Source organism: Gymnogyps californianus, chromosome 15 (assembly GCF_018139145.2).
Source record: "Gymnogyps californianus isolate 813 chromosome 15, ASM1813914v2, whole genome shotgun sequence".
NCBI classification, from domain to species: Eukaryota; Metazoa; Chordata; class Aves; order Accipitriformes; family Cathartidae; genus Gymnogyps; species Gymnogyps californianus.
This window is the reverse complement of record NC_059485.1, coordinates 3,795,272-3,814,707: the sequence shown is the minus strand read 5'-3', so window position 1 is coordinate 3,814,707 and position 19,436 is coordinate 3,795,272. Positions and strand designations below refer to the sequence as shown.

Genomic DNA, 19,436 nt, shown 5'->3' with positions numbered 1-19,436 from the left:
TCAGGGGATGGAGGAGGGCTGAGCCCTGCAAGCAGCTCGGCTGCCCATAGCATCGCCGCCAAGGGCTCCTTGGGGTGCTGCCTTGGTGTGGCGGTGCCAAGTGTTGGGGATGCTGCGTCCTGCCTTTGCTGTCATCCTCTTCCTTGTTCCTGGGTGGTGGAGGCTACTCACTATATCTTCTCAAGCACTGGAGCTGGTTGCTCAAGGTTCACTGTGAGTGCCTCTCGTGGGAGTTTGGGGACCCCTGCTTCCCTGCCGCAGGGACCCGTTGAAGGCACTTCCCGGCTCGCTGGTGCATCATCTTTAGTTATTTATTTGCAATTTTGCTTTCCCCCCTGTAAAACAGAAGAGAAATTTGAGAAAGGCCGTTGCAACCGGCCCTGCCCAGGCCACATGGGTGGCCGTGGCCACATCCCGGTACGGCAGGGAGCGGTGGGAGCCCCTGCTCCAAAGTCCTCCCCTCGCGTGGGCACAGATGCGTCATGGGTGCCTTTGGGTGGGGGCGTGGGGCGGGCTGCCGGCGGGGTGCGCCGGGGGAGTGGCGGAGCACGGCTCACCCCGCCGGGCGCTGGCAGCGTGGGCGGCGTGGGGCCGAACACAGAGCGGGTGCTGCTGCCGGCTGGGGGGGGCAAGATGGGGGCCACGGGCGAGCAGGGCACCAGCACCCAGGTGAGCAGGACGGGGGTGGCGGGGGCCGAGGGTTTCTCGCCGAACCTGGGGAGGGCTGGGGGCTGCAGTGCCTGTGGGGTGCCCTTCTGTGCCACCCCTGGAGTGGCTGAGGTTAGTGCTGGTCGTGGGAACAGGCCAGTGCAGGGGTGCTCCAGGCCCCTGGGAGGGAGAGAAGCAACTCCCCCAAACTGGATCCCGCTCCCAGCACTCCATTTTCATTGTTTTTAAACCCCTTTAAAGAGAGGGGGAAGGAAGGAAGGAAGGTCTTCTCAAATCATGTTTTCCCAGCTGCTGGGAGAGCAACACCTAGAGCTGATATGTCACGTTGCGGGGGGGATAAGAGATTTTGTTATTTCTTTTCACTTTATAAACAGTAAAAGGTCTCCTCCGGCTTGTTTCCAGTTTGCTTACTCAGTGCTTCATGCATTTGACAGTTTTTGGTGCATAGGCAGTTTCTTCTATTGTTTGCAGGGATTTTTCCAGAGGGGAAACTTTTTTTTAACATTACAAAACCACAGAAACTGGCAGGAGGAATCTAGGGGAGGTACCGAATTGGAAACAGTTTTAAGCTTTAAGGAAAAAAAAGAAAAAAAAAAAAAATGAAAGCAACAAGATTAACCAAATAATTTCAAGAGGAGCTGGGAACATGTGTTCCTTGTCGCTGTGCGGCTGGGCTGGGGCTGGGCGTGCACGGATGTTTCATGGTGGAAAGCAGCGTCCCCGGACCCAGGGACTCCTGAAGCTGGATCTGCCTTGGGTTTCCTCCCTCCTGGCCTGTTGCGGTACCTCCGCCTCGCCGGTGTGGCAATGCCTCGCCACTCTTGCACCAGGATTTGGCCCCAGCCCTTGCCAGGAATGGGGTTAGCTAATAGTTTGCAGCTTGGCAGGCAGCAGGAGCGGTGCCCATAGGACTTTGCGGGGGAGGACATGCCCGGTGCCCATCCCCATCCCACCGCTCGCCGTGGTGTGGGTCTGCTTTGCGCCGGCCACTTCTGCACCCAAACCACTGGTGGAAAGAGCCTGGATGTTTTTTTTTCCACTGATAAACGGCAGTGCTGTAAGGCATTTCTTTCCGGGTATTCTTTCCCTTTCTCTTCCTGGCCGGCTGAATGAGCTGTTTTCCCTCCGCCTGGCTCTGACCTTCCTGCGTGCTCGGCCATGGGCTGCTGGAAGCTGCTGGCGGGGAGGAGCGGGCTGGCAGGGGCCGCCCCTGCGGGGAAACAGGCGTTGGATGTGCACGGCACGGGAAGCGGCTGTGAGCTGGAGAACTGCCAGCACTGGGTAGTTTTTCCTCTCTTAATTAACAAAAGGAAAACATCGAGCTCTCCTTTGGAGTATGTTTTTGCTTTGGAGTAGAGGCACGCTGCCTATGGCAAGGGGAAGAGCTGTCAGTGAGGACGGGCTCTGCAGCTTAGCAGTACCCGGGAGGTTGGTGCTCTCGGCACGATGCCATGCAGAAGCAGCCGAGTTTGGTGTTTGTGGCTGAGGTTTTACCTCCTCCCGAGTCCTCACCTCAGTCCCGTTTGCACACAGTGTATATAATACCATGGGTTGCCATCGAGCATCGTGTTCACTGCACTGGCAGGGCTGAGTTTGCCTGTGTGCAGGGGCCTGAACTCATGCCGCTGCCTTCGTGCCGGGGGCTGGTGCAGTTTCCCGTGGTCGCCGACCATTGATCCCCCACGGTGCTGATCCACGGTGAACTGGTTTCCTCTGCACCTGATGTGTTTCTCTGCTGTTTCTTTGCAGGCCAAACCCATTTATGGTGGCTGGCTGCTGCTGGCCCCGGAAGGAACGGACTTTGACAACCCCGTCCATCGCTCCCGGGTAAGCGAAGCTGAGACACCCTCTCCCTATGCCATGGGTGGGGGTGGCAGGAGGAGCGGCGAGGGCCTGTCCCTGCCTGCGGAGGCGGCTGCGGCCCCGGGAGTGCCACAGGCACCTCCATGCACCCGTCCCTTTGTGCAAACTAGGAAGCCAGGAGGTGTTTCCTGCAGCAGGGCTCGAATGCCTTCTCTGGGATGTGAGGTCTCCCATGCTGGGCAGCAGGCTGGGGCACTGCAAGTGCTGGTCAGGCTCAGTCCGTGCAGTTTTGTTGCTTGCTGCTGTTGCTTTTTGATGCCTTGATGCTGCTCTGGTTGGGGTCTGGTTGGCCTGACACGTGCAACGCTGACAGGAAGGCTCTCAGGCTGGCGGGATGTGGGTTGTGAGGCTCTGAGCCGTGTTGGGACCATCAGCAAGGCACCCAGTTTCCCTTTTGGTGCTTGGAAACAACTACTTTATTTTCTGCAGCTCGTAATGGGCACGCCCAGCGCCCTGGAGGGATGCCGCATCCCATCCCCTAATGCGGATACCCCTGTGTCAGGCAAGTCCAGCAGCAAGGAAGGGACTGAGAGGTGATTCCTGTTTGCTATAACCCTGCGGAGCTCTGAAGCAGAGTGCGTTGGCACAAGAGACCCACAGACAGAGCGGGGCACACTCAGCTCCTGCCCAAAGGGGTTTGCTCGTGCCTTGCAGAAACAGCAGCATCGTGTGGGGTCGGAGCATCCCCCACTTTCCTGCCCTGGGGGGTGTGAGGCCCAGAAGGACATGGTCAGGCTGACGTTCTTTCACCGCTGGCTTGTGACGAGGACTCCCAGCCTGTCTCCAAACTGCTCTTCCAGGGAACTTGCTGCTGAGGCCTCCAGGACAGGGCTGTCTTGTGCGTGGGAGGGGTGGCAATGGTCCGTGAACCCTCTGTCACATAGCCAAAATGCTCTCAGAGCTGCTAGTAATAAAAAATCTCTCCCGAGTGAACAAGAATTGGGTTCTCAGTTCAGCTTCGGGTATATGGGTCATTATTTTGAGCCACAGCCAGTCTCAGGCTTGCTGGCCCAATGTTAAGGGGACATGGGACTCTGGGCCCCCCTGGAGCAGAGGCTGCCTGCTAACCTGGGGCATGCGGAGGTCCACAGGGTCCTCGGTAGTTTTGCTTGTCCCTGAGCACCTTGGACTTTGCCTGAAGGGCTGAGAAAAGCAAGATAAGATTTGCTACACTGGGGCTATGAATCTAGGACCTTTTTTATTTCAGCCTGCTCAACCAGTTTTTGCTCTTGGCTGAAAACAACCTGGCACACACAAAAAAAAAAAGGCAGTCTTCCAGACAGATCAGTTCTCCAGTCTGGTTTGCTGTGCGGCTGCAGAAGCAGTAGTGCCAGTGTGGTGCCAGGGGAGGCAGGACCGCCTGGGCAGTGCCACCCCCGGAGGTGCAGCCACCATCCAGATTGAGCTCATGCACTGCTGGGGGACATCTAGCGTGACACCCTGCAACACTGGGTGCTGGAATAGACCACGCAGGATGAAGCTGAGGTCTGGGAGCACTTAGTTGGGGGATCCTTCTGGTGTCCTGCAGGTCTTGGGTCTCTTGGAGAGCAGTGATGGGGCTTGTGGACGTCCTTTGGGAGAGGAGGAGGAAAGTCCTGGTTCCAGCCTAGGAGCTGGAGTCTTCTGTCTCTGGTTGGTTTTGTCCCCTGTACGGTTAAACCAGGCCAGCCTGGGGTCTGTCTGAATGCAGAGAAGAGCGGGGTGGGGAAGCAGCCCCAGAACAGCCTCTTCTTGGGTGACCATGAAGCCAGGCAGTAAATCAGCATTGAGCAATGTGGGCTGGTGCGAGCAGACCGCCGGCAGAGCCCTGCCAGTTGGCGTAGCAGAGCCTTGCTTTGCAAAGCCCCACGGCACCCCGAACGGGTGGGTTTGGGGTATGAGGGGCTGAGCAGAAATACTTCTGCAACATTCATCACCCTTTAGGAACGGTCCCCATGGTGTTGGGGCGGTCCCCTCTACTTTTTTGGCATCTGTGGTCTGGTGTTCAGTGAGACCTGAGCACGTGCCCTGTTGTCACGAGTCCCCTGCCACGACGGGGTTTCGGTGCCTTTTCTCTGCCCCAGCTTTGTGGTGTGCAGCTCCGGTGCCACCGGTGAGGCCCAGGTGCTGGTGGGCGCTGCCGTGACCCGCCTCGCTCTCTTCTCTTGCAGAAATGGCAGCGTCGGTTCTTCATCCTCTACGAGCACGGGCTGCTGCGCTACGCCCTCGACGAGATGGTAAGTGCTGCCCGGCGGACACACGGGGCCGTGTTCAGGCTACGGAGATCAGCCGGGTCCACCTCTGCTGCCCTTGGAGGAGCCTGGGGTGATGGTCCTGGTATGCGGCGTGGGGAGGTCTCTGCCAAACTGGTGAAGAGTTGTGCTTGCTGGGTTTGACTTAATGCCAGGCTGGGTTTGCACGGGAGCTTGGTGGACGGTCTGCGGAGGATGGTGGGTGTTTTGGAGGCGTGTGGGTCCCACCTGGCGTGGGATTGATCGGTTGCTGACAGATCCCACGCTGGCAGGGAGAGCTGGGGGGGGGGGGGGTGGTCCTCAAGGTCATCCCGCGCTCCTTTCTGCCCCGTTCCTCAGTGCCAGCTGGGGTTTGGTGGCAGTGAATCGCCTTGGCAGTGCCCGGGAAGGAGGCCCTGCCTGGCGATGCTGGTGGAAAGTAGGTCAGCTGGAACGCCTTCCTGCTGCTTGCCCGCCCCGGAGCCGCGGCACGCCGCCGGCGCTGCTCCCCTCAGTAAAACAGAGCGGGGACACGAAAGGAAGGGAAACCCGTCCGCTGTGAGCTGTGAAGTGGGGCCGATGAGCCCAGTGGGGTCAACCCTGCTGTTGACCGCCCAGGGCTGCTGATTTATCCTCCCGGCTACAGCAAGTCCGTGGGAGGGTGCCCAAGGTTGAGCGTGCTGGCACGATACAACAGGCGCCCATGTGCTGGGATCTGCCTGGGCGGGAGGCTTATGAAGCCAGGCGTGCCGGCATGCGGGGCAGCATGTGTGCACACGTGGAACAGGGACGTGCGGGGACCTGCGTCTGCAGCAGGGAGGCTCCCTGCAAGGGCGGCGCGCCTTGGTCCTCCTCCGATGCCTCCTGCGAGGGCACCGTGGGACGGGGAGGCACAGCAGCACAGCGAGCGTTGCTCGAGTTTCATGCCTTGTTTGTTTGTATTTTTTCTTGGGGTTGATCCAAGTGCCCTAAATAATTTAAATGTCTTGGGTAGGAGCAGCGAAGGCTTTTAATACATTTTTAGTGTCTCAGCAACCTGGCTCCGCACTGGGCTGGTGTTTCATGTCCTACACCAACAGGAGAGCGGTGGGCAGCTGGCTGGAGTGGGGAGATGCCCCAATCCAAGGTAGAGGGGCAAGGATGTTGGGAAACACAATTTTTAATATTTTTTTGCTGCTTTGCATTCTGTGGAGATTGACCTGCCCTAGGTGCTGCTGCATCTGGGCAGGAGCACACGAGCAGTGCCCCAGCCCTGTGCCTCGTGGCACTGCAGGGGACCATTGCCGGAGAGCACGCAGAGGACAGGGGGAGCATCCCACAGTTCTCCAGGCACCTCTTGGGCTTTTTCCCCTTGAGAAGGGAAAAAGTGGGGAAAAAAACAAACAAAAAGGGAGTGTGCAGATATCAGCATGGGTCAGTGTCCCGGGCAGTGCGACGTACCGCTGTGCTGGCACCTCTCCACGCTGGACCCCCTCCTCGGCTGCTGCCAGGTCCCTGTACCCCCCCAGCCCTGCGTGCCCTGCGGGACGGCTCTGACCCAGCAGAGCACCGCTGGGACGGGGGACTGGGACTCGCTGCCCCCACGGCTCTTCGCAGTGCGATGGGTCCCACTGGAGGAGGGCAGGAGGGCTCGTTCCGACCTTGCCGTAGCCATAGATGGAGGGGATGGTTGTGGCTTCCTCCTCCTCATCGGGGTCTGACACATGGTGTAAAAATACTCTCCTGACCTTTCTGTGGAGCACATCACTGCGTGGGATCCATGCTGCTGTCTGCACCAGCTCTGCTAAAGGTGTTGCCTGGCCATAGTTGGGCACAGCCTCCCCCGGCCCCTTCCAGCCCGTGGTACCAGAGCATCCCCTGCCGTGCTGGCTGGGCTGGGGCAGGAGCAAAAGCCCTCAAGCAGGAGGAGACAGGGTGGTTTTGGTGCTACTCGGCCCATGCAGGAGCAGGGCTGGGGGGCTGAGGAAGACAGGGACAGACAGGGACCATCTTCTGCATGTGGGAACGTGTCCTGCGGCATGTCCTCTGCTTGACCTTGGGGGAAATTGTTTTTCTGCCGAACAGCCAGTCCCTGACCCCTCTGCATTGGGTGCCGGCACGGCTCGGCTGGTGGGACTGGGACAACCATCTGGCAGCCCGTGATGCCCCTGCACAGCCCTGCCCTCGCCCTGTCCCCTGTGGCAGGGCCAGGCTCACTCCCTGCATGCCGGGAGGCTGTATTTACAGCAGATCAGGTAACCCCCGCACAGCTTTTCTGCGGGTCCCTGGGGGTAAACCATGCCCGTCACAACGCAGGTTTCCGTTCCAGCAGGACCTTGATCCCAGTACCTCCCCCAGCAAGCCCCCTTACACCAGAACCAAGTGTCCGTGGAGGTGTTAGCCTGCAGCCCTCAGCTGGTCTGCACGAGGAGGGGGGACCTGTGGGGAGTACCTGGGCACAGCGTGTTGAGCACGTTGGGGCTCAGCTGTGGTCCAGCTTTCCTGCCCGGGCAGGGCCAGAGCATGGCTCAGAGGGTGCCACGGCTCCAGTGGGTTTGGGACCTACTGCCACCGTCCCACAGCATCAGGCTGTGATGGCTGAGTGTTGATGGTCACTGGAGGGGATGGGTGGCACTTGGGTCAGGCTGTCAGCAGGCACATCCCTGTGGGGGATGTGAGAACCCAGCCCTGTGCCCACCACACCTCAGGCATTGCTGGCTGGGGTTGCTGGGGGACACTGGTTTCTCCCCGAGGTGCTCGCCTGCTCCCTCCCTGCGGCTCTCCACCCCTCCGGCTGTGCTGGCTCCTTGCCGTGTCCCCACCACCTCCGCGGGCCAGGGAGGAGTAACGGGGCTGGGGCCTTGCCCAGGACGTGCCTGTCTCATGTGCAGTGAGGACACAGTTTTTTGCATGGGGGATCATGCACAGTTTTTTGCAGCCCATGCAGGGATGATCTACCTCCAGTGTGCCCCAGTTGCCCCCCGCCCCGCCCCGCCCCGGGAGATGGATGAGGGTCCCGTGGGGGCCTCGGTGCAGGGGCAGCCTCCGCAGCGTGCTGGGAGCCGGGTGGCAGCTGGCCGGAGACCTCCCAGGCAGTTGCAAGCCGGGATTGAATTGCTCTGCCTTGAACCTTTTAGACATTAATTTTGTGGGTTTGGCAATTTCTGCTCTTATTAAAAGCGGGAGGGGAGGGAGGGGTGGGCTCGGGAGGGGAGCCCCAGGCTGGCAGTGGCTGCGGAAACGCTCCCGTGCCTGGCCAGGGAGACTCTGCTCCTCGCTCCCAGTGGGTTGGAGAGCAGTGGGGTGTGGAGGGGTGGCTTGAAGCCCAGCCAAGAGCTGGGGAGACCTCAGGGGGTTCCCAAAGACGGTGCTGCACTACACAGAGGCCATGGGACAGGGCAGCCTTGGGCACAGGAGCCTTTTGCCATGGGGTGGGTCAAGTTTGGTGTTGGATTGGAGCATTCTGGGCATGGAGATCCCTTAGCAGAAGGTGGGACAAGCGGGCACCAGCCTCCCCGCTGGCATCCAGCTCCCTCCTGAGACCTGCCCATGGGTGTCCCCGAGCTGATCCTGAGTCTGTGCTCCTGCTCGGCCACCTTCTTTCTGTATGTCCATCCTTCCATCCGTCTGTCCTTTCTCTGCCGTATTTCCAGTCTGAAAACTCAAACCCGTTCTGCACGATGGCTGCGATGGGGAGGACATGCACAGGCTATGGACCTCCATCCCCTCGGACCCAGGCTGAGCTGTCAGACGTGTTCCTGGGGTCTCCCTCTTTGACGCTGGGTGCTGTCCCTGCCAGCAGCCCTAGCCTCGTGCCGGCACCCAGAGCCTGCCTGGCCACTGGGAAGGCCAAGTGGAGCGCATACCCTTCCCCTCTGCAGGTAGCGTGCCAGCAGCCGTTCCCAGCTCTGCCGAGCCCTGGCTAAGCCGAGCCTGCTCAGACGTGCAGAAATTCCTCCCTCCCAGCCGCGGGTGGATGTGGAGGTTGTGCGATCGCTCGGAGTTGCCTTCCCATGCTGAACTGCTGCAGTTACCCCTCGGTGCTGGCTTGCTCCTGCCGTTTGATAAACCTCCGTGCTGGGCCGGGTGATGTACAGGGGTTGACGTTTCTCTGCAGCAGCTGGAGGATGGCAAAACCGCTCTTACATTGAGTTGAGGGAAGGCAAGAAAGAGGGTGACAGGGAGTGAGGGACAGGTTTGGGGACGAGCTGCTGCATTGTGAGTGTCCGAGGACGTTTGCCTCTGTGAGCTCCCCAGTCCTGTGGCACTTCCTTGGTTTTCCCAAGAGATATGTTCCCTGATTCCTCATTGCACAGAGTGTGAGACTAAAGCCTGCCAAAAAACCGAAGCCAAGCCAAAAGTGTCCAGAGACTTTTTTTGGAGGTGGAAGAATCACCCAAAGAGCTTAGACCTTTGGTACTTAAGGATATTTGAAACTAGAAAGGATAAAGTCCTCAGCCTGTGGGGAAACAGCCCTGCCTGGGCTGGGAGGGATCGTGCTCAGTCACTCGAGGGGGTGAGGAGGGACCTGTGCCAGGACGGTGAGCGAAACCTTCCCTGGCTGCTGCCTGCCCGGCGGCTGCATCCCAGCACACCCTGTCCAGGGGGAGATGCCCAAACTGGTGCTGGGGGCTGCACCCTCTGATGTTGCCTCACGCTGTGCAAGGTCTCAGTCCTCCTGGTAAAACAGCCTGCGGTCCCCAGCGAAACCGCTGCCGCTGCTGCAGTGGGAGAGCAGCCTGACACCGTGGTGCCGGGGCGGTTCGGGAGGTTTTGGTTGAGGTATGGGAGCTGCCACAAAAAATAGTGCTGGGTTGAGGAGATGGAGCCAGAGAATGGCAAGTGCAGAGCATTTGCCTCCTTTTGTTTTGATTGCTGCGATCTATAATTAGCGGCTGAGGTCTCTATAAATAGAGCCCTGCTGCGTGGGAACGTAGTGGAGAGGCAGTGGGTGCGCAGGAGGGGTGTTGCAGGGATGGAGAGCGCTGTCCCATCCCTCCCTGGACCTGCGGGTGGGTGATGGCCTCAGCGCTGCCTGGGGACAGATCCAGCCCTGTGGCTAGAGCAGGTCAGAGGAGAAGGTCTGGATCTCCAGCCCAGCTTCTTAATGATTCATTATGTGTCCATGGGCCAGGCCTAGTCTCTGTGCCTCAGTTTACCCCTCTGCCACTTTGGGCTGGGATTTATACTAGGTTGGCATTTGTGCCACTGTTTTGCCCCCAGCGAGAGCTGCATCCTCCCTGGAGGTATTCTCCCATCACACCAGGCCTTCTTTCGGTGGCTGCCTGAGACTATTACTTTTGGGTTTTTTTTTCTTTGTGGATATGCTGGTTTGAAAGCAGGACAAAATTCAGGCTCACCTGGGAGCATCTCAGACTAGCTGGTGATGTGGATAACTAATGCCAAGGTGAGAGCGTCTTCTGAATGGGCTTTCCCAGCTCCCCTGCGGGGGATCAGGAGGAGCATCCCTGGGCACGACATCTCCTTCTCCCAACAAACTGGCCTCGCTCCGTGTCTGATGCTTTGCAGCGTGGTGGGGCGAAGCGTGAGGATGGGCTGTGAGCTCTGCCTCTGCACTACCCCTTATTTGCTGGAGTCAAGTTGCTTTCTAAAACTAGGAGGGGAGGGCATTAAGACCGCTGTTTGGGGGGGGGGGGGTCTAAGAGGATGCTTAAACCAGTAGTCAGCCGCCTCCGTGCCAGAGTTTGCTCACGCGTATGGGGTTGGGTGGTTGCATCCTCCACGGCGGTGTTGCAGACCCTTCCCGAGCTTGGAGCACAGCAGTCCTGCTCCTAAGTCAGGAACTCGGGCAGATCGTAATAGCGTTAACCTCAGTACGATGGAGCAGACATCCCTGCTCCAGCCAGCGATGGTTGGGAGGGAGGTCAGGAGGAAGCTGGGAGCTGATGGGACCAGGACGGGATGAAGAGTGAGGTCAGCTCGGCATCTGGCAATGGTTAGGGGAGCACCGGGACCCCTGGACCGGGTGTATAAATAGGAGAAGAGAGGCCAGCTCGGAGGTGGGAGGTCTGGCCCCGCGCAGGGGGCTGCCAGGTCACATCTGGAGCCCCGCGGGGCCCCAGGCCCCGCTCCCGGCTGCGGAAACCTAAGGAATTGATCAATGGGTGAAAAAGGAGAACGGTGTAAGAGTCGGTGGCTGCTGGTGGGGGATCAGAGGGAGGGAGGGATGCATGCCCAATGATGCTGTCATGCGTAGATGCATGTAATTATTGTTTCCTAATCAACCCCCCCCCTCCAAAATCCTCTTTATTTCGAAGAAAGGGGCATTTTAAAACGTCACTGTCAGCAGAGCTGCGCCGTGTTAATTTTCATCACAGTTCTCTCCTTTGTCATATATAATGTTTTAAGAAGCCAAGAATCTGTGCGTGTGTTTTTCTCTTCCTTTTCAGATCAAAGCAGTTTACTTCAGTCTTGGCACGGAATGGAAATTCATTGGCAGGGATTAAAAATGAACCTTAAACATCCTGGCCTCTCTGTCCTTACTTTTTCCACACGTTTCACCATTTAAGCGTTTCCAAGCTCTCCCTGCCTACCCCCCCTTTCCATGGGAGCACCAGGCTTTACAAACCCCCGTTCCCCTTGGCCTCGGCCTTCCCCCCCACGGACACAATTTTGCCAGTGCCTCTGTTCACCGGTTCTTCAAGACTTTCAGTTTCTGTTTAGCATAAAAAGCTTTTGGCTTGAATCAAAGCGTGTTTCAAATTGAAAGCAAGCTGAAAGAGAAAGGGCTGCAGGGGAGCAGCTGTGTGAGGCTAGAACAGCGGCAGGGACCCCCACCCCAGATTTTTTCCATGGCGTGGGTCTAACTTGGTCTTGCAGCGGGAGGACTTTCTTCCCGGCTCCTCTGGTTTTCGGTTCGACCCCAATGGAGGGGGAAAGCGACCCCTTGCACGGCCGCATCCTGCAATGGTCCAGAGGTGCTGTGTCACCTCGGTGAATGCTGGTGATCGTGCTCTGCCAGTCTCACCAGTTTATGCAGTGGAGGGGGAAATGGCTCCATCCAGGAGCTCCTAGATTCATGGTCGCGGTGTGGATGGGAAATCATGCAGGATGTGAACTGGCTGGGATGGGAGTGATGGGCAGCGGTGGGCAGCAGAGCCGGGGAAATAACTGGTTTGGTGGGGAGCGGGGTGGAAGATGATCTGTGGGGAGGTTTCACCTGGGATGTTTAGTGCATATCTCAAAGATGATGCAGTAGAAATGTGGAACTGTTGGGAATAATTGGGGAGCAGCGATCCCTTCTCCAGGAGGGCTGGGCAGGAGAGGGACACCTGAAGTCAGGGTGCAAGGGAGAGGGGACAAAGCACATCCTTGTGATTGCTCTACAGGAGATGTAGAGACAGCACAAGTGCTGGTGGTTCCCAGCAGAGCTTGGAGATCTTTGATGCATTTGTTGTGTTTAATTTTCAATACTGCTTTTGGGGAAACAAATTCATGAACCTCCAGGGAGCCCTGGGAACTCGTTCCCCAGGACATTGCTGAAGCCAGGACCAACCAGCCTTGAAGGGGTTGAGAGGATATGCAGATCTTAATTCGTGGTCTTTCTGATATTGATGTCTTGCTTGATGCTGATCCAGTGTCGTTTTGTCTACTGGCGTTGGGTGTGGGGATCCCATAATGGTGGCTTCAGGGGGGTTCATGTCTTCCCTTTTCTGTCTGCTCAAAGTGTCTGGCCCCAGTTGCTGCTGGAGGTGGGTCCTGCTGTCTAGACACCTGTGGGCACCTCCATGAAGGGTTCCCTACCCTACCCTCTTCTATTTTACCTCTTTGTTTGGTTTTAGTGTGGTGTTTGGGGAAGTAAAACTGCTGAGCTGCAGAAGGGCAGTTCGTGGGGGCTGAGAGAACAGGGAACAGGGAAGGGCTCCTCTGGGGATGGCTCCAACACCAGTCCTGGCACCGGGGTCCATGGCCAAGGACCATCACTGGGGCCCCAAAAGTGCCTGGGTTTACTGGGAGCTTAGGTGGATCAAGCTGGCTGTTTCTGTTCACGTGTTCTTGAGCGTGGATGGGGGACGCTGATGTCCACATCCAAGTCCCCCGAGAAGGGCATTTGGTGCCTGCAGGAGCTGCTCGGGAGAGGCCCTGGTGTGAAGCAGTCCGTGGTGGGAGGTTTGGGAGTTAACAGGGAGAGGATGAAAGTGCAGTTGGGAGAGCTCCATACAGCTAGCGACCTCCTAATGAACGAGCAGCTTTGATGACCTGGTCCAGGTGCTTCCTTCCTGGAAACAACACAGCCCCTATTGTCTTCTGCAGGGCGAGCTGCAAAGCTGGAATTGCTCTTATGCTGAGCAACGAGAACAGGTTCAAGTGGCTCTGTCCTTTCTGCTTTTTCCCTACTCCTCCATCTCTTCAGACCTAGCAAAGACATTTGTGTAGAAGACATGTGCAAGAGCAGTGAGGGAAATGAGCTGGGTTTTAAATTGCATTTATCTAGTTTATGGGAGGCAGAGTGATACACGTGCTTGCCGCAGCTGGAATTTCTTCTTCGTGACCTCTGGAAACCTGGGCTCCGTACCCATGGCCTCCAGCCTGGCTGCAGGCTCTCGGTGAATGAAAAATTGTGATCCGCTGTAAGATGTTAATGCAGAAATCAAACCCGCCTCTAACAGCATTTAGCAGTGAAGATATCAGAGCTGGTAGTGAAATGACACAGCTAATTGCCGAGCGCACGATTACCCTCATGCGAGCCCTTTGGGCCCCGGCTGGCGTTCCCACCCTCCGCCTCGCGCGGTGGCCTCGGACCTGCCTTTCCTCTGCGTCCCACCGTGCCGTAAATGTCTAACAAAACACAGCACTCCGGCAATGGCCTCAAATACCGCAGCAGCGAGTGACAGATGGTAGCACTGGTATTTACTACAGGCAGTTGCTCCAGTTGCTTTTTCCTTTTTTCCTTTTTTTTTTTTTCTTCCATTTTTCTTTCTGGTGGAGCTGTTGAAATGAAGGCAGTGGGAGCTCTGCTGTAGTCCCTGCAGGCAGCTGAGGAAGGGGCTGCAGCGGTGGGTGCCTGATCCCAGCTCTCTGCAAGCCAGGGCAGCGCTGGACTCCCAAGCATCCCCCGGTCCCTGGGTGGCCGTGCCCGTCTGCAGAGACATGAATGACCGACCCACCCAAGGAACCAACAAAACCACAATTTTTTTTGCCCCACTGTTGCTTGGTGCTGAGGAGGGGGTGTGAAATGAGCTGCCTGCGGCACAGCCCCGTACCTGCCAGCTGCACTGCGTGGTGGTGGGGACGGGGTTGATTTTAATTCTTTCCAGCCCTGTCGCAGGCCACCGGCTGAGGTTGGCGAGGACCACCAGTGGGCTGTGGTCTACCGGTTGGGTAACGCTGGGCAATAGCACCCCTTTTCCCGTCGCGTAAAGGAATCCCTAGAAGCAGTGGCATCCCGGTGGCTGGCACATCCCTGTTCCCGGCGAGGGTCCCATCTCTGCCGGGTGGCATGGGGTATCCTGGCCTCGCCTGGTGGGATTCGGTGCTGCAAAACCCTCGGTGAGAGCTCGGAGAGGAGGACGAGGATGTGAATCGAACAAGGCAACAAAGCTGCTCCAAAAATCAAAGCGCGTTCCCCCTTTTTTCTCAGCAGAGATCCTGTATTCATTGATTGTTGACATGACATATGTGGGTTGGAGAAAGGCAGTGGTGGCTTCTGGCAGGGGAGGAGGGGGCCGGGGGGGCCAGGGGAGGCTCTGCAAGCTGAGATGCTGATTACCGGGGGCAGCAAATAGCTTGCAGCTGCCTCTGCTCAACACGCTCTTTGTGGCGCTTGCAGCCACTCTTTGGACGCGGCTATTTTTAATTTCCCCAAGCGCGCGCACAAAGCAAAGGGGGTGGGCGATGCTGCCGGCGTCCCCCCTTCCTACCTCCCGCTCCCACCCCCTTCCCGGCCAGCCCCGCGCTTCCCAGCTTCCTCCCAGCCTCCAGGGAATGGGGGGAACTGCACCCCCCGGTTTTTTTTTTGGTTTTTTTGGATCCGCCTTGGGAGACGGCCTCGGCTTCCCCCCGCCCCACGCCAATGAGTGTGGGGAGCTGGGAAAATGCAGAAATAAATAAATACACAATTAGGCAGGCGTCCAGCTATGGGGGGTGGTGCTGCAAAAAGAGGCTCCAGCCAAATTTTGGAATGCCTGAGAAAGCGGCCGGAGCCACGGGCAAGCGCAGGGTTGTGGGCTTCCCACCACCACTCTCCTCCCGGCAGAGAAAGTGCAGCTGCGGCCCCCGAGGAGGAGGAGGAGGAGGAGGAAGGAGGGTGGCAGCTCCCAGCCTTGCTCTCGGGGGCTTTGCCCCCCATCAGCATCTTGCAGCAACCAGGACAAGCCATGTTTGTGCTGGAGGTGCGATGAGAGCGGGGAGTCTCAGCCAGCCCTCAGCATGCTCTTGCCATGGCTCAAGAGCAAACTTTCCACCAGTGTTTTTGGGGCCGAAAGCTGAAGTGTGTGCTCTGTTCAAGCAGCAACATGGTTTGGGGTTAATAAATTACTTATTCGTAGTCCTTGTTTCTCTGTTACGGTAAGCATTAGTGAATATTATATTTCTGCTTTATCCCAGACATGCATTATTCATGAGGTTTGGAGTCTGTAAAAGGGACATTGTCAGGTTAAAACTTGCGTGGAGACAAGCCGAGGTCTTCAGTAAGGTTTTGTAAACGACTTTTCTCAGGGTTACCAAATGCAGGGTTTTTGCTGAAGTCTTCTACCTTTTGTCAGCACTGTTTTGAGGCATTTCTGGTGAAAAATGAGAATTCCCAGGCAGGTTTTATTATTGGTCTTGATCATTGAGTTATCACGGGCTGCAAGATACATAAGGTAGAAAAAAAATGCCGGGAAAATACTGCTTCTCCCTCATGCCAGACCAGGTAACAGCGTGTGAATGTGCTTTTGGTAATACATAACTTTGTAAGACCTTTTTATTTTGCCCCGTCCCTTCAAAGCTGTGGAAGAGACTCTTCCCTGCAGTCACTGAACTCTGACTGCAAGTAGGCAACAAGATAAAACAGCCAGTCAGTCTTGCTGAAAGTTAAAATTACCATAGGTAAATCATGTGCGCAGCAACTTAACGTTACCCTTCACCTCCTTCCCGCAGGATCCAGGAGCTGATTTGTCTGTGTATATTAACATGGCTTGCACCCTGCCACCCGCCGCGGGCAGCACGGCTCCTCTGCGACCTCTTCTGCTTTTAAGGGAGAGCAGGTCCCTGGGGCAGAGGTGCTGCGTGTGGGGCTGGGGCTGCTCCGGGGGCCAGGGAGAGCTGGGGAAGGCTCCCACCTACCAGGGAGGGTTTTTTCCCCATTTTTTCCTGGAAAAATGACCTGGTCCCCGCTCTTGCATGTCCCATGCCGCGGGTGCTGTGGCTCCAGGTGCCGTAGCTGTGACTCTTTATGATTTTATGGGCAGACAGTGCCCTGGGGACCCGCAGTGAGGCCATGGGCTGCTCTCTTGCTGCAGCCCACGGTTGTCACCGCTCTCTTGGTCCCCATACAGTGATGCTTGCAGTGTTTCCTTTGCTGTGGGTGACGGGGTCCCTGGGGAGAGGAGGCAGAGGGGACAGGAGCACAGGTTGGTTTTAGACATGTCCCAGCAGCACCCCTGAGCTTGCACGGGATTTCCACCCGTTGTGATGCTGTGGCTGGGGAGAAAGGGTGGGTTTTTGGAGCACGCCCAGCCTTGGCCCTTTCCTCCTCGTTTCGTCAGCCCTGCTGCAACCGCATCGATAAAGTCACAGCAGATCACCGGGGCGCTGGGGAGCTACTGGGATATAATTAGGGTTTTGGTTTGCTTTTCTGGCTGCTTTCCCATTAGGGGAGGGACAGCAAGGATTATGGACGGAGCAGATGTGTGGAGGAAGGGGATGTTTGGCTTGCATGGGCAGTTAATGCCATGCACAGACCGATGCTGGGGGGTGAAGTCTGTCATCCCAGGCATGGGGGATGGAGAAACCTCCTCGGGCTCATCCCCCTCGAGTGCACCAGGCCCAGACTGCTCCTCTCCGCTGAACGGGGCTGAACGGCTGCTCCCGAAGGAGAGGTTGCGGGGAGTGCTCCCAGGAGCAGCTCACAGCCGTGAACTTGCTCCTCTCCCTGAACTCCTCTGCAAGTGCAGGAGCCAGATGGGAGCAGCAGGTTTAAGGAGAAAACGCTGCTCCCCTAGGAACGGCTCTGGCAGCCTGGTGTGTTATTCCCAGCCTTTGTCCCTGGCCGTGGCAGGTGCCTAAAGGGCTTTTCCCCGTGGATGCTCTTTGCCTTTGAACCTGGCAGCGCATGCCCAGCCAGGACGGCTCCTTGCTGTCTGCACTGGCGCCTCCACTGCACCTTGCATGTGGCAGCAAAGCCCAGCTCGAGTTGTTGCCGGGTGGTCTCCTTGCCCGCAACAGCCATGTGCCCCTGTTGGGAGCTTTTCTCCTTGGAACTGCCTTTCTTGGCCAAAAAGCCTCCCATTTTGTGCCATTTGGTGGGATGGCCAATGGTCAAAGGTTGGAAAACGCTCTCTGGCCGCTGCCTCGGCTTTTGGGAAGGTCTGCAGGGTCCAAGCTTGTCTGGAAGCTGCTGGGAGCAACGCAGAGCAGAGCAGGTATGGGGTTTTCTATAGGGGTGAGGCATGGGGTGCAGGATGTTGCCGTCACTGGGTTGGCCAACACAACCCAACCTCTTCTGCTTGGGTTGGCCCTCACACCTCCAGCTGCAGACCCCCGAGCGCCCTGGGAGCCTGGCTGCGTGGTATTCCCAGCCCGGCAGGAAGCTCTGCAAAGCTTGTAAGAGCAGCACTGGGGAGTAATGAGATTTCCAGGCTAATTTGACCGGATTCACGAACTTCCACTGAAGCATCTGTGCCCGTGGGAGTTGCCCAAGCCTCCGGCGGATATGGTGCTGCCGATCCCCGGGGTTGTCCTCACCTTGTTTGCAGTCGGTGAGCGCTGGTGTATTGACAGTCCTCGGGGCTGAAGGTTGGGCTTGGGGGAAACCCCACCACGGCAGCAGCGCTGTATGCATGGCTCCCACAGGAGATACGCAGCGTGGGACGTAACCGGCGTCCAGTTTGCTGCAGCCGGACCGGAGTCCACTGTTCCCCTGCAGAAAGGAGAGCAGGCGGGCATGGGGTGACCTGTGTACGTGTGGTGCGGTGGGAAGACTGTTGACCACAAATAAATTGCCTTTACCCGCTGTAAAGCAAATTCTGCTGAGCAAATTTTCAGTTCAGCTGAGCCCAAAAGAAGCCAAACTGGGGAGAAAGCGCAGCCGTGGCCCTGCGGTACAGCATTGGGTCAGCTGGTCAGATGGAGTTGGCTTGAGTGGGTCTAACCCTATGTCTTGTGAGAGTGTTCAGCAGAGCTTTGCTGAGAGGCTTCTGCTGACTTTGTTCATTGCGAGGTGGTGCTTTCCTTCTTCTATTTTTGTGTTTTAGTGAAAAAAAAGAAAATTTCTAGTTCATATGGAACTGAAAGTTTTTTCTTTTCTTCTTCTTCTGCTGAGACACTAGGAAATGTCTTGCCATTTTATTTACTCTTGTATTGTGGGAAGCACTTGCCATTTTTCAGCTTGCTCTGTGTGCAGTTCATGGCACTTCCTGGGCCGGCGTAATGCAGGGCCTTAAATTATCCAGAGCTGAAGACAGTGGCTGTCGGAGGCAGCTTTGCACGGCTGTGACGGTGCTAATAGCTTGGTCTGGTGTTGTGGGTTTGCTCTCATGCCTCTGCTCAGGTGTGTTTGTAGGAGAGGTGGTGGGATAGCTGGAGACCAGGAGACCTGTCCCTCCTTCCCCTCTAGGCTGGAGGGGAGATGGATTCACTTACGGAGGTACAGGGCTTTGATTGACTTAATTTGGTGCTTTCCTTGGATGGCTCTTACCTTGGCCATGCCCATCTGATGATTCAGAGAAGACAGAAGCAGCAGCTCCTTCCACAGCCCCTTCTCTCCTCCCAGATTTCTAGTCTTGATCTTCCCGAGTCTCTCCACACGGTCCTGTTTTGGGTGCCACATGCAGCAGGGTGGCTTCGTACGGCTCGACCAGTGCCCAGTTTCTGTGCACTCTGCAGCACGCCTCCATGCTGCAAGGGTGGTGGCACCTCGAGTGGCCCTTGGCCGTGGTGGGAGTTGCCCCTGGGTCGGAGCAGTGCTGAACAGAAGACCTTGGGAGTCATTCCAGCAGCACTTCGTGCTGTAAATAACATTGAAGCCCACATCAGCTGCAGTTATTTTCCCACTTTGCAAGAAGACTGGCTCCAAAATCGAGCAGCGAGGGAGCTTTGCCTTGGGTTCATTTCCTAAGGTTTTTCCCAAGGCACGAAGCCCTTTTCACTTAAATGTCTTCCGCACCTTTTCGTAGCTGCCGTAAGGATCTTGAGCGAGGGCATTGCCCCTCTTGCCAGTTTTTCTACCCAACTCTAGGCTCAAAAGCGAAAGGTCTCTGGAGAGTCAGTGCAGCAGCCGCAGCCCTGGTGTGACCGGTTAGCGGAGCCAGCCTGGGCCGTTGGGCAGAGCCCGCCCTGGTTCAGCCTCGGCTCTCCGGCACAGCCGATGCCTGGACAGATGCTCAGGCCATTTCCCTCACCCCCATGAAGCAGAAATCCAGGTCTAGCTGAAGTTGAACAAGGCTTGGGTGGCTGGCCAACACAGGTGGAGATCACCCTGCCTCTATCCAAGCTTTCCACCTCCTGGGCTGTCTCCAAAATTGGCATCGCTGTGTCTATGACCGTCAGTATGCA

The 19,436-nt window shown here is 57.2% G+C and overlaps 1 protein-coding gene across 4 annotated transcripts in view; it reads left to right on the top strand.

Annotated features, from left to right (window-relative positions):
* MPRIP (myosin phosphatase Rho interacting protein) overlaps positions 1-19,436 on the top strand; it is an 82,761-nt gene that overhangs the window by 9,121 nt on the left and 54,204 nt on the right. For all 4 annotated transcript variants that reach the window (XM_050906336.1, XM_050906335.1, XM_050906338.1 and 1 more), the window contains exons 2-3: positions 2,419-2,496; positions 4,683-4,748. In XM_050906336.1, coding sequence (XP_050762293.1) covers positions 2,419-2,496; positions 4,683-4,748 — 144 coding nt within the window. The remainder of the gene's footprint in view (positions 1-2,418; positions 2,497-4,682; positions 4,749-19,436) is intronic.